Source organism: Pseudonaja textilis, chromosome 8, assembly GCF_049901715.1.
Source record: "Pseudonaja textilis isolate UNSWEBS1 chromosome 8, rPseTex1.2, whole genome shotgun sequence".
Taxonomy (NCBI): Eukaryota; Metazoa; Chordata; class Lepidosauria; order Squamata; family Elapidae; genus Pseudonaja; species Pseudonaja textilis.
In genome coordinates, this window is record NC_141997.1 from 24,959,979 (window position 1) to 24,974,673 (window position 14,695).

The window sequence follows — 14,695 nt, forward strand, 5'->3', positions numbered from 1 at the left end:
GCTTCCCAACGGTTCCGAGGCACCAATCGCTTTCTTCTCTAGGACCTTCTCTACTGCAGAAAGGAACTACAGCCAAATTGATAAGGAGGCCTTGGCTGCAGTAGCTGCAGTAAAAAAGTTTCATGAATTTTTGTTTGGGCACCATTTTGAACTTATAACCGACCATAAACCACTCCTGGGGCTGTTATCAGGGGATAAGCAAACCCCACAGGTACTATCACCTAGAATGACCAGGTGGACTTTGTTCCTGGCCGCTTATTCATTCAAGTTGGTGCATCACCCTGGAAAAAACTTGAGTCACGCCGATGCCCTTAGTCGCTGCCCCCTACCAGTCCCAGTCGAAGACCCAGCACCTGTTCATGCCATTTTTGAAGTTAACGAACTTAAATTGCCGGTTACAGCCGAGGACATTGCTGCGCACTCAAAAAAGACAGAATAATTGCCCAAGTTATGGACTGGGTGGGAAGGGGGTGGCCGGAAACACAATACACCGCTGACTTTGCTCCTTTCAAAACCCGTAAGCAGGAATTGTCGAAACTACAAGGATGTCTGTTGTGGGGGACAAGGGTAGTCATCCCAGCCACTCTTCGTGTACCCATCCTGAAGGTACTTCACGAGGGCCACCCGGGCATCGTAAGGATGAAGGCTCTGGCCCGCAGCTACGTTTGGTGGCCCGGCATGGATACCCAAATCTCCAACTGGGTAAGCTCATGCCAACCTTGCCAAGAAACCAGGGCTGCCCCACCAGCAGCCATGCCTACCAAGTGGGAGAGTGCTAGTGGTCCTTGGTCTCGCCTGCACATCGACCTGGCTGGACCAGTACATGGCAGGACCTTCTTGGTTGTAGTAGACTCTTATTCCAAATGGATAGACTTGGCCCTACTACCCTCGACAACCACTCAAGCAATTGTTAAGGCCCTGACCCGCTTCTTCGTTACCCATGGGCTCCCTGACACACTGGTGTCTGACAATGGCCCCCAGTTCACGTCATGTGAGTTTAGCATGTACGTTGCCAACTTGGGCATCAGACACATCCTTACAGCCCCCTTTCACCCCGCTAGTAACGGGATGGCTGAGAGGGCAGTCAGGTCAGCTAAAGAGGCACTTGCCAGGTTTGTCCAGGAAAACTGGCATTCCAAACTGTCACGTTACCTCCTGAGCCAACATACGACGCCATGCACCGCTACAAATAAATCCCCTGCCCAGCTCTTGATGGGGAGAGGCCTTAGGACCACCCTGGACAGGTTGCACCCCCACTACTGCCCGGACACCCGTTTAGGATCTGACAGTTTGGTCAGGGACTTTGCCTTGCATGACCTGGTATACGCCAGGAATTATGCAGGGGATCCTCTGTGGGTACCAGGTCAAGTTGTGTCAGTCACAGGTCCTAGATCCTACAGGGTCCTCCTGGAAGATGGACGCCTGTGGCGTAGGCACGTGGACCAGCTCAGAAGGCGATGGAGAAGCACAGCTGATACCAACCCAGCCCAACCTCCTAGCACCGAGGACTCCCTGCCGGTACCAGCCTACCCAGTTGGGAACTCCCTGCAGGATCCGATCTACCCCATCGACCAGGAGAGTTTGCTGGAGGGCCCGAGCTGTCAACAAGGGACACCGGACCAACAGCCAAGCGAACCTGTCTGCCAGCCGGACCAAGCGACTCGCCAAGGTCAGCCCGAACATGGGGACTTACCTAATTCACAGAGCACCACACCTGACCGAACCCACTTCCCAACAACCTCCAAGACGATTCCCGGGGGCAAGGACTTGACGCCAGCCAGCAGCTTGCCCGGGTTGCGACGTTCTGGCCGCCAGCGCAGACAACCAACTTACCTGAAGGACTACGCATGCTCCCAGCTGGGGGAAAGGAGTGCTATGTCTTTGGGACTGGTTGGAGTCCCCAACCAGGTCCGCTGTTTGAGCGGGAGCACCAGCCGCTCCCATTGGCTGGCACTGTTTGACAGCCGGCTATAAAAGGCGGCTGTCGAGCAGTGCCAGCTCCGTTGCCGCCAGCTAGCCTGCCTAGCGAGAAGGCAGACGCGGCAACCCTTTATTCATTGCAATAAAGCCTTTTACGTTTCACTCTGGTTCAGCCTCGTTCCTCCGCCGCTCTACAACAGGATGTATCAAGTTCTTAGCTCAACAGCCTTAATTAAGAACTTAGCAGTTGTGCTTTCAGTGTTTACATTAGAGCTTTGGAGGAAATAAGCTAATTTGTAACTCATTTTTCAATGGGCTGGCTGTTCTTTCTGTCCAAATATAAAATTTAACAATTAATGTAAACATTGTAAACCATTTAAGTCTAGTTAGTTAAAATATACATTTTAGATTTTACTGTTTGGATTATTTTTTAAATTGGATGGTGGGTTTTTTTTTTTGTTTAAGTGGATTCTTCTATTTTTTTAGGTTTGTACCTTTAGATGTTCATTGTCTTCAGTATTTTTGTTGCTCTTTTGTATGTTTGCACTGTTGTTGTTTTTTTATAATCCTGTTTTTTAAAAAAACATAAAATTGGGGAAAAGTGCATCCATGAAAGCATAAGACATGCAAGGGTAATCCTTCATTAATGATGGTAATTGGGACCATAATTTCTATTGCTAAGTGACCTGGTAATAAAGCGTGTCATTAAATGACCATACATCTTAGCAACAGAAGTCCTTGTATTTCCAGTTACCATTGTGAATTGAATCCAATGGTGGTATTCAGCCGGTTCACAATGGTTCAAGCGAACTGGTAGCAAGGATTTGGTGTTGGTCTCTGAACCAGTAGTGAGTTCTGGCTAGCCAAGCCCTTGAGCAGGTCGCCCGGTCGCCACTGGCTCACTTGCCCCACCCACCAAATGCTTGCTCATCCTGCTCGCCTGACGCTTGCCCCTTAAGGTATTTCTTTTTTTTCCCCCTTTCGACAATCAGCTGTTCATAGGATCAGCTGTTCTGGGATTCCCCTAGCTTGTCTTACTGCTTCACCCAGGAGGATTCCCTGCGGCCCAGGAAGGAAAAAAATGGAGGGAGGGGCACAGCCCCCCTCCATTTTTTCCCTTCCTGAGCCTTAGGGGAGCCTTCTGGGAGCAAAAACACCCCTCCAGGAGGCTCCCGAGGCCCAGAAGGCCCCAAAATGGAACAGTGGGGTGTTCTGCACCCCCTCCAGGCTCCATTTTTTTTCTTCCTGAACCCCAGGGGACCTTCCTGGGAGCAAAAATGCTGCCCCTAGGAGGTTTGCCTGAGGCCCAGAAAATGGGTGGGTCAGGTAGCTGCAAAAAAAATAAGTCACGCTCACCCAGTCACATGGCCATGCCCACCAAGCCACACCCATAGAATAGCAAAAAGTTTTGAATCCCACCAGATTGAATCCTGTGCCGTCGTTAAGAGTGATAATATGTGGTCACCATTTGTGACCTCCTGCTGGCTTCCCTGTTGACTTTGCTTGTTGGAAGCTGGCAGTGAAGATCACAAATGGTGATCATGTGATCATAAATGCTGCAATATCATAGTTACAAGCTAGTTACCAGCCGCTTGGAACATGATCCCCACAATTGGGGATGCTGTAATGGCTGGAACGTTGAAGACTGGTATAAATACCACTTGTTCAGCGTTGTAAGTTCAAACTGTCACTGAACGAGTGGTTGTTAAACAAGACTTTTCTGTATGCTATGCAAGATTTCTTGCTTTCTGGAAGATGAGGATAATAAAAATAACAATTTCATTCACCTGGATTTTTCAACCTGGATACCACACAATGGCCTCTGTGGGCACAAGTGAAAAAAATATTTGCAAGGACTAAAACTAAAACATTTTAAAAAGAAAACACGTCTGCAAACAGGCACAGAAACAAAGAGAGAATGAGAGAGCGAGAGAGAGGAACTCAGAGTAAAAAATAGTAAGTACACATAAAAGTCACTAGCTAGAACATACTATTGATATAATTTAATAAATAGCTTTTAATATAATAGTTCCTTTAAAACTATCGTATACTTGTTTACAGGTGATTCTCAAGTTATGACCACAATTGAGCCCAAAATTTCTGTTGCTAAGTAAGACAGTTGTTGAGTTTTGCCTCATTTTACGACTTTTCTTGCCATAGTTGTTAAATGAACCACTGCAGTTGTTAAGTTAGTAACACAATTGTAAAGTCTGGATTCCCGATTGCCTTTGCTTGTCAGATGATCACATGATCTCAGGACCCTGCAACCATCATATGAGCCAGTTGCCAAGCATCTGAATTTCGACCATGTGACTATGGGGATGCTGCAGTGTGGAATGTGGTCACTTTTTTCAGTGCCATGGTAATTTCAAACACTCTTGAATGGTTGTAAGTCGAGGACTATCTGTACTTGCAGAAAATATGTTTAACATTATCCTGTTATCCTGCTCTCTGACCTTGTTTTCTTGCAGATGTTTCAAACTAGGTAACATCATCAGCACTTTTGCACATCTGCAAGAAAACAAGCTCAGAGGATCCCTCATTTCAATTCTGAGTTACAAATAGTATCCTTTCTTAGACAAGAATATATATCAAAAGTATCTTAGATATCTCAGATCTTAACCATTTAGACATTGTAATAGGAGAGCCATGTTAAGTCTGGTAGCCAAAAATAAAAAAAAAGCTAACAAAAAAACTCCAATGATTTAGAATTGATTTAGTAAAGAGACAGTGTAACTAAGTGACCATATGGTAAACAAGGAATGAATTGCCATCCTTTTCTTGTGTATCCTCTGCGGGAAAAGAACCCAATAATTGATACCCTATGGCATGGTTCCCCAGAGTGGTGAATATCGATTCACAGGAGTTCACGAGACTATTACTACTATAATTATTGCTTAAAATAGTATTTGTTAAATAATTTTCATGGGGGGTCAATGAACAGTCTGCAATTGATGAAGGGTACGATGAAAAATTTGAGGACTCGTGCTGTATGGGGAACAAGACATAACCTTCAAATGAACGATTACTGTTATTAACCTGAAAAGACGCAACCACAATCCAGTCATTTAAAAAAAATGATGTCACGAGATGACGCAACTGAATACGGTCCGACAAATCAGGGGCAACTTATGTTCGTTTCCTGCGAGAAAAGAATCCGATTGTTGTTGCATGAAGTGAAGGGGAAAAAGAAAAAAACCCAAACACCGCAACGTGACATTCCTCTTGGGGGCTTCTCGGGAGCTATTCCATTGCGTCCCCGGAACCTCTTCTTTGTGAAAAGGTTGTTGCCCGACGGAAGGTGTTCAATGTTGCGCCGTCCGGACTGCGGGGCATTATGGGGGCTTGCGATTGAAAAACCGTTTCTTTTCTTTTCTTTTCCTTTCCTCCCCTTTCCCTCTCCGTTCGGCGGGTTTGATTAAAATGGCGCCCTAAGGCACGGGCCAGTCAAGCACCGGGTCGGGCGGCTCGGGGAGTGGCCCCGCGAAGAGAGAGGGAAGGAGGGCGCTCTCCCCGCCCCCGCTCCCCCCCCCCCTCCGCGCGCGAGGATGGCGAGCCCGGACCAGAAGTCCCCCAACGTTCTGCTGCAGAACCTTTGCTGCCGCATCCTGGGCAAGGGCGAAGGTAACGGTCTGTCCCCCCGCCCCCCGGGCCCCCCCAGAGAGGGTTGCTCTCTGGCAGGAAGAGAGTAAGCGGCTCCTTTGTAGTTGTCAGGGCCGCTCCGAGCAGCCGGGGTTTCGGGCTCCCCTTCTCAAGAAGGAGGAGGAGGAGGAGGAGGACGGCGATGCTGTTGCAGAATACGGACGAAGCGGACCGCGGCGGGGGGGGGGGGGCGAGCGGGGCGAGCAGGCTGATTCACGTGCCCCGGCAGTCCCCTGGCAGTGAAGAGAGTGGTGGCGGCTACCTTATGCGCTCTTCTTACTCCTCCCCTCGCATCCCGGCGAACCCAAGCAATGGTCCAGTTCACAGTTGTGCCTCAGATCTGAAACCAATCATCCCCGGTCTAGGGGTTATGGTCTTGGGAATCGTGTTTCGTTCTAATTTGAATTTCTTAAAGGAATAAGAGAAGCCAGAAGGATCAGGTGTGGAAGGCAAATTAATGTGGTGGTTGTAAAACTGCATGCGAACATGACTTACCTGCATGGTAAACAAGATTTATTATATGAGCCCGTTAGCTCTGGTTGAAAGGTGATTTTTGTTTACTGCTGGTCAGATAGCAAGCTGGAAGTGCTGACCTATGTTTGAAGTAATATCTTTTTTAAAAAATGTTCCTAGTTATTAGGCTGATGGACTGTTGTGGGAATATTGATAGCAAGCAGCAAAAGGATTCCCCTAAGGGCCCAGTTTCTTGTAGAATATTACAAGAGATTAAATACATATGATTGTTTACTACTTCCATATATGTTGGTTCAGACATGATTTGGTAGGTACAGGCGTGCTGCTTAACTGAATTCAAAGCCAAAGTATAGTGAGATATTATATGCAGTGATACTATACATAGACAGATATATTAAAAGAATAGGGATCTTGGGATTCCAAATATTACTACTTTCAAGACTCTAGCTAGAACTAACTAGCAGCATGCAGAAAACAACATGATCCCAATCACTTTTGTAAAAGATGGATTAAAACTTATAAAAACAAACATTTGAAGATCTTCAGGAACATCATTACTTCATTACTCTGAAGACTTTCATTAGTAGAGGTGTCCCTACAACAGTTGCCAAAGGCTCCAACAAACATCAAATGCTCAGGATGGATTTCGAAGCAAGTCAACTGGCAGAGATTTGTAGAAATCAAGAGAAGATCCAGAATTGTCCACTTTTGGGGAGATAACTGCACAAGAGATACCAAAAAGCCACTGGCATGTCAGGGGAAATGTCCTAATAGACAATGTAGGCCAAAAGGCATACACCCAACCCACCCCAAACAGTTATTGAAGTCACTACTAAGGGTCTGGTCAGCGGGCAGACCAACTCTGACATAATCTTTCAAATGTGGCGTAAAAGGCACATGAAGAAGCTCTGCCAGGCTATTTGGCAGAGTTAAACCTACATCCTAGTTCAGAAGAGGCTACTTACAGTCAGAAATCAGTCCATTAGATTTTAAGGTAGAAGTCCAGATCAAAGTATGGCCAGCTGTGGCTACAGTCTTTGGAGAAGAAATGACACAAATATTTGAAGACCTTATTCGAGGCTAGCTATTAAACAATACATGTACCTGAGACTGGCTTAATAATCCAACTGCCTGTCCATAATTGAGAGCATGTTTTTATCTCGAGTAGGGAAACCCAGAAAGGACACTTAGTTAAGTTCATCCATAAATAACTTTCCTCTTGAGGTTAAATACCCAGAGAAGGTTTTGGTCCAAAACTTTTGTTGTGATGACTACTATTGTTCAACAAACATTTTTCATGCTAGTTGTAACTTGGAAGTTGTAATCTACTTCGGATGGAATCTACTTCAGATGGAATCGTATCAGTTAACTAAAAGGAAAAGGGCTTTCCCTTCTTTCAGCTTTATTTCTAAATTCCCAGTTGAAATGGAGAAAATGATGATGAAAGCAATTTTGGTTGCATTCATTCTGGATCATGCAAACTGGTGGGCAACCTCAGTGCTTAGACCTTCTGGAAACTCTTATGAAAAACCTTATCTTAGCCATTTTTTTTGCTGAGCATAGCTTTAATCTTAAGGTTGACCATAAAAGTCTCTTGATAGTCACAGATCATATCTGTCCTCTTAGCTGTCTCATTGCCAGAATTCTATAGTTGAGATTCCTTATATCTGTATATAAAAAAAGATTTCTGATCAATGTACTTTACCTTGTCATCTTTTGCTGCATTGCATAAGTTGTAACTGTCGTTATAAATCACTCTTTCCATTTTCAGAAGTGAAGGGCAGCTAATTTTTGCTAGACAGTGCAGATTTTCTAACCTGTTGTGCAATTTATATATGTAATGGAATTGGTGTGTGCTTGGCACAAAGATCAGGAATCATTGAGAGATGTGGGATAAATAATTTTTAAAAAGCCTTGAGCATAAGATAATTCTGTTATGTTCTCTTGCATTGTGATGCTATCGAATAAGACATACCAGCAGTTGGTCCTGGTAAGGGTAGTACTTATGATTGGGTAATGACCTTTAGGAAGAATGTTCTTCTTAATTACCTGAAGCTTTTTATAGGGTTTGTTTTCCACATATTTCAAAACTTGTTTGAAGATCTTTAAATAAATTAATCATTATCTTCAGGTAAAATGGTGTTTTCAGGCAGCTAGAGGTAAAAGGGAAATGGACTAGGAGCAAAGACGTCCACATTGTGGAATATTGTGAAACTATGTCTGGCTCTAACCCTTAAGTTGTTTTGGAAGGCACTAATTTGTTCGTTTGCTGCTTCAGTAGGCCTTTAGGATCTGCTATGAGCATCTCAAATGGTCCTCAACATACGACCCGTTGGTTAGCAGCTATTTGTAGTTATGATGGACTTGGAAAACACTTTTGGTCATAGTAAAGTGTCGCACTGCCTGCTCTCCCCACAGTTACACAACCACATTTAGGGTGCTTGGCAATCTGTTCAGACTTACAACCAATTACAACCTCCCTGCAATCAAGTGATCACCATTTGCAATCTTCTCTGCCAGCTTCCTCAGAGAGTCAATGTGAACTGACAGGGAAGGTTGCAAGCTGCTGCCGCCGCCTCCTGAAAGGACTCCCTCTTTGTCTTTGGAGACGGGCTGAATGAGTTGCCAGCTAAGGGGAGCTAATATTCTTCCCTGGTATACAGAAATGAAGCTTAAATCATGATTTAAGCTTCTTTTCTGATTCCCCCCCCCTCCCCCCAGCAGAAGGATGAGAGGTCTCTTCTGTGAATGGAAGAGAATCCCTCGTTTGCAGGTGTAGAAACTAAAACCATGAAGATCTATTCTGCTTCTTTTCTATACCGCACAGAAGGAGGTGAGTCGTGGGCATCTTGCTTAATGACAACTTTGCTCAATGACTGAGATTCCAGTCCTAGTTGTGGTTATAAGTTGAGGACTACCTGCATTTCATTTAAATGTATAACAACAGGTTGTACATATCATATGATGATGTATTTTAATGCTTTGTGTTATGCAGACTGCCTTCACTGGCTTACATCTACATACTAAAATATAATAAAACATCCATTATAAAGAAAAAAAATATTTTGCAGGTTCATAAACAGAAATACTGTAAACACTTCTGCTCCAGAAAATGATGGGCAGGAATTTACCATCCTAAAGAAAGCTGCTGGCTGACAGCCTGGTGAGCTATATGATGGTTTCCCTTACTTATCATCATGGCATAGGCCTGAACTTATTCTAGATCAGTTTTGGCTTTTGATCCTTATCCATGCATATACTGTATGTCATTTCTTATCCTTGGTCTCCCAGAGGAACTTAAAGTAGGCCCTAGGATTGGTGCCTAGAAATAAACTGCTCAGGGGCAATTTTGTCAGAGAGCCCAGATTGTCTTCTGTTCCTAGAAGCCAACTACTAGATCATTAGATTCCCCAAGCACCCTCTAAAAACCTACATCATGAGGTGCCTGGAGCCAATTCTCTTACAAATGTTGCCAGTAAATAAGTAGCTTTCTTCTTCTTCTTTTTTGTTGGAAATATATAATGTAGAGAAGACAGTTTGGAAGATCAGAGGCCACAATGTGGGTTCCTGAAACGAAATGAAATGACAGAAGAAAAAAATGAAATCAACACAGCATTCAGTAAAAGAAATCTCAGTCCAGGCAGAACTTAATCCAAGTATCTGAAGCTGTTCCCTGATTCTCACAAAATGGGGGGATTAATGTCATTGAGACTTGCAAGACTGATGTCTCCCCTTCCAGGTAACCAGACTAGGAGACCAAAAGTCATGCATATTAATATTGTACTACCTTTATTAAAAGGTAATAGTAACAGAATCTTGGACGTGAGTCTTGGATCTGTTCCTCTCTGATAGCTTGCAAACACAAAGTTAGGACTTACAGTGCATCCCTCATTGGAACTGGATAGAGAAGCACATTGGTGTGTTGATGATGTCTTACCCCAATCAACAATGGTCCTCTTCTGATGGCATTGTATAGATGTTTAAAAGGATGTGGGAAAAGTATCTAGCTTTCTAAAGCTCCATTACAGAGTACTTAAGATGCCAACATCTCCCCCTGCCATTATTGACTAGATGTACTCATCTAGAGAGGAGTGGAACCACTCAGAGATGCCTCAAATTGTGCAGACATTCCAATTTAATTCAGATTCGGAGATGATATTTATTCAAATTTAATTCAGATTTGGAGATGATATTTCAAGGGTGAGATTTGCTGCCAAAATGTGTTTCATTGAAATCCTAGTTTGATTTTGTACAGCAAGACTGAAACACAAAACTTGTGTCCGATGTCCTGCTGCTGAAGTAAGTGCATATGTGAGTAGGCAAGAGGCAAGTCAAACCTGAGAAGAATATATATTTTAGGCAGATGAGAAAACACAACTCTCAAGAAGATTATCTGAAGATTATTTATTTATTTATTTATTTGATTTATATTGCTGCCTATTTGCCCACGGAGACTTGAGGTGGCTTACTTAATGTAAGATCATATTTAAAACAAAAAATAAAAATAAAAACAATAAGAACTAACAAATAGAATCAAATAAATTAGTAAAGTACAATAGAACAAAATTTGGGAAAACAAAAAACAAAACAAAAACCAACTCCCACCTCCCCACCCTGATGACAGCGGATCACACTAGCCATTTGATGGGTTCCATCCCTCTCTGGGTTCCCCAAGCCTGCTGGCAAAACCAGGTCTTCAGTGCCTTATGGAATAGTATTAATGAGGGGGCCGTTCTAATCTCTGGGGGAATGATGTTCCAGAGAGACGGAGCCACCACCGAGAAAGCCTTTCTTCTAGGTCCAATCCGGTGTATTTCCCTCAGGGGTGGGACTCGCAGCAGTCCCTGCCTCCTCGCTCTGATGGGTCAGGTAGATGTCACTGGCAAGAGATGTTTCCTCAGATAACCCGGACCTGAGCCATGTTTGAATTTTTATTTTGAATGTTTGGACATTCAATAATAATAATAACAACAACAATAATAGTAATATAATTAATAATTGTATATCTTAAAAAGGTATTCAGGCCTGGATTTGGGACAGAAAAAGCATTGGTTGCACTTTTGGATGATCTCTGGTGGGAACGGGATGGGGTAGTGCACCCGTCCTTGCTCTACTTGACCTTTTTTGTTTGTTTGTGTTTTGTTTTTTGTTTTCTAAAATTTTGTTCTATTGTACTTTACTAATTTATTTGATTCTTTTTGTTAGTTTTTATTGTTTTTTATTTTTATTTTTTATTTTAAATATGGCTTTACATTGTGTAAGCCGCCTTGAGTCGCCATGGGCGAATAGGCAGCAATATAAATTAAGTAAGTAAATAAATAATAATCATATATCTTAAGAAGGTACTTGGTTGATACCTAGGACACTGGCAGCCACCCATAACAACCATTAGCACCAGTCAGTGGTATTTATGATGCATTTTTTAATGTTCAGTTGACCGAGTTTCATGTTTAATGAATAAAGTATATCATAATATTTTTAAATTATTGTAACAATATTTGTGTGCCTAGAACTTTGCAGAATGCAAGAGGAGATTGTTTTATGAAAGAAAAGGGGGTGAGGGTTGGGAAAGTGGAGATTGTGAAGATACAAGGTTATACCTAGACTCAAAAGCAGAGAGGAAGCAGGAAAAGCTGTGTATAGATTTTGAAATATAAGCAGGAAGGGAGATGCGATTAAAAAATGATTTGGGTGGTAGAAACATTGATAAAAATGAGGAACAAGGATGAAACAAGGGAAGTCCAGGGGAAAGTGCAATGTTCACCTTAATTGGAAGTTTGAGGTCAGCAAACCAGAGGATTAAAGCATATCAAAATAGGAGAAATAATACAATCTTAAGAAAATTATTGTCAGAAATAGCAAAATGGATTATTGCACAAAATGAAGCATCTCATCTTTCTTTTAAAGAGTACCTAACTTATGCCTGAAATCCTAGGTCATTGGATTCAAAAGCTCAGATTTTTCTAGTTGTTTTTTTTCTCTCTAAATTTATTTTCACCTCAAATACTTGTTTAAGTATTACTAATTATCTTATTAATGGGAAAACCATTCAGCTAAATGTTTTAATATTTTTTTTGTTTGCTCCCGAAGTCTTTGTCGACTTATATTTAATTTAATTACATATTTTCATATTTTTAGAAAGCTTCTAGAAAGCTCCAACTATGACAATTAGAATATTTTATTCTGGGAATTCTTTTCCATTTTAACTTTATATACTGTAGTCTCTATACTATTTCCTTTCCAATTTTGCAGAGGATTTGCTAAGAACTCCTTCTAGGCTTTGAAATATATATATTAAATAATGGTGTGTAAATTCTTCTAATACGTTAATGGAACAGAAGGAAATGTATATTGCATAATAGGTGGTAAAGAACAATCACCACTAATCATTAAGGAAACATGGTTTTATAGCAATTAATATAAAAGCACACATGATTTCAATTGCTAAAAATTGTTAGGAGTATGCCTTCATCAAATTAATAATGTATGCTTTTTGCTGTAGGCACTTTGAGATCAGAATAGCATATAATAATATACTTAATTTTTGGAGAATGTTCTGTAAATGTGTTCATTAAGAGCTTCTGCCAGGATAGTCAAACAAAGACATAATCTTAACATTATTATCATTCTCATAAGTTTTTGTGTTTTTTTCAGTCCTAAAGTGAAGTTTCAGAAATCTTTGAATAGGCAAATAGTTTTGGTCATATTCTAAATGGCTTTCTTATTAACTCTAAAAGGGGCGTTGGTTCTTACCTGATACGCTTCTTTTCGTAGAGCTGTTGAGAGTGTCCAGGTTGGGAGGAGCTCCAGTCTTGGCTCTCACAGGCTGAGCTTGAGATTGAGGAACGCCCCTCACCATCACGTGGTCCTCCGGGCGCGCCCCAGTTTTGCGAAGACGAGAAGGAAGGTCCTGTTCTCATCTTACTCAGGAAAAAAATATTAGTTTGCTCGGTCGAACAGCAGGGTTTCCCACCAGACGGCCTATGGGTGGGGCTGGACACTCTCAACAGCTCTACGAAAAGAAGCGTATCAGGTAAGAACCAACGCCCCTTTTCCATAGAGCTGTCTCGAGTGTCCAGGTTGGGACATACCAAAGCTTGGCTAGTCCTGCGGGCGGGCTCCCGTCTGGAATGGGACCTCTCCTGGAACCCTGATGACCCGCTGGAGGACACGCCCAACAGGAGAACCCCTCGGAGGTTGGAATGCCTCAACGAGAGGGCCTGATGAAGGAGACGGGGCTGTCTAAAGGTAGCCCTGCCAGGGACGCCACGGATGCTTACTGAGACCGTGGGGCAAGGAGACTAGGTAGAGCGGCCAAAACCTTGTTAGGGACCCGGTACGAGGAGCCCGGGCAGAGGCGAGGATGGAAGTTCCCCTGAGAAGACCTAGCCAGAGTGAGGGGAGGCGCCCTCAATAACCGGAGGGTCACCGTTGCGAGGGTGGCGATGGGACGCCCTAGGGTGTTATGGGATAGACCCTGTTGGGAACCCCCCTGAGAGAACTCCAGGTCAGAGTGGTGGAGGGGAGACGTGAGGAGTTCCCAAACTGTGACCTGTGCTAGTGGGGACCAAGTTTGGTTCCGCCCAGAGCGAGGCGGTCGGCCCTGCTCAAGAGCCAACTGACCGAGGACCGCCCCAGAGGGAACTAAGGGTAGTAGTGAGGACCAGGGCAAGGGGTCCGTGTATCTGGATTATGAGGCTGTGGGCCGGGGGCCCAGAGAGGAACCCCAGCTAACAAGGGGTGGGGATAAATGTGTTGCCGGCCAGATGCCCTGGGGCAAGGTGAGGAGGACAAGGGTGCTCCAGGCTATGAGCCTGCGTCCGGGAGCCGTATGGTCTACCGGGAGTCTTGGTATGGAGAGGTAAGGCAGATATGAGGATTAGGCTTCCCCAACGGTTTGGGCAAGGCTGAAGAGAAAGAGATTTTGCAGGAGTTAAGTGTCAGAGTGGAGCCAGACTAGGCGAGAAGCCTGAGGAGGATTGGCTTTCTCGCTCTCCTTCTCCTCGTTTTTATACTTGTTTCTTTTTTTTTTTTGGGGGGCAGCCACCTGGGGGCGACTGCATTATCAGGAGCGACGGAGCGAACCTCTCCCGGATCCCGGGAGGGCTTCCTGGGCAGTGCCTCCGGACCTGTCTGGTTCCGATCGGTCGGGAGGCCTGTAGGGAGAGGATTGGTAGTACCTGGAGAAGGAGGAAGAGTGGGAAGAACCTTGGCGAGAAGAGGGAGAGGAACCTCTGAAATCAGACCTCCTAGCAAGAGAAGGGAGATATTTGCGCTTGTTGCGGGTCTCGGCCAGGAATGGGTCGAGAACCGGTCCAAATAGCTTCCCCCCAGAGATGGGGGCTGATGCTAGCTTAGCCTTGTTTTTTACGTCCGCCTGCCAGTGGCGGAGCCAGAAAGCGACGGGCAGTGACCTGGGGACGAGATGGCCCTGGTGGAGAATTTTGCAGCCTGGAAGGTGGCGTCTGCAGAGAACTCGGCGCGGCCAGGATCTTGGCAATATCCTGGTGCGCTCTGAGATTAGCTGCGGGGACGTGCTGCTTGAGCTGCTGGAGCCACTTGATGGAGGTTCTGGTGAAAAAAGACGCGGCCGTGGAGGCCCTGACCGCCCAGGCGTCAGAGAGATGAGCGCGGCGCAGGGCCAGTTCAGCTCGTTTGT

The 14,695-nt window shown here is 44.3% G+C and overlaps 1 protein-coding gene across 1 annotated transcript in view; it reads left to right on the top strand.

Annotated features, from left to right (window-relative positions):
- Positions 1–5,200: 5,200 nt before the first annotated feature.
- Positions 5,201–14,695, top strand: part of TUBGCP3 (tubulin gamma complex component 3) — a 71,584-nt gene continuing 62,089 nt past the window's right edge. Inside the window, exon 1 of the mRNA XM_026708377.2 lies at positions 5,201–5,544. Coding sequence (XP_026564162.1) covers positions 5,469–5,544 — 76 coding nt within the window. The 5' untranslated portion in view covers positions 5,201–5,468. The remainder of the gene's footprint in view (positions 5,545–14,695) is intronic.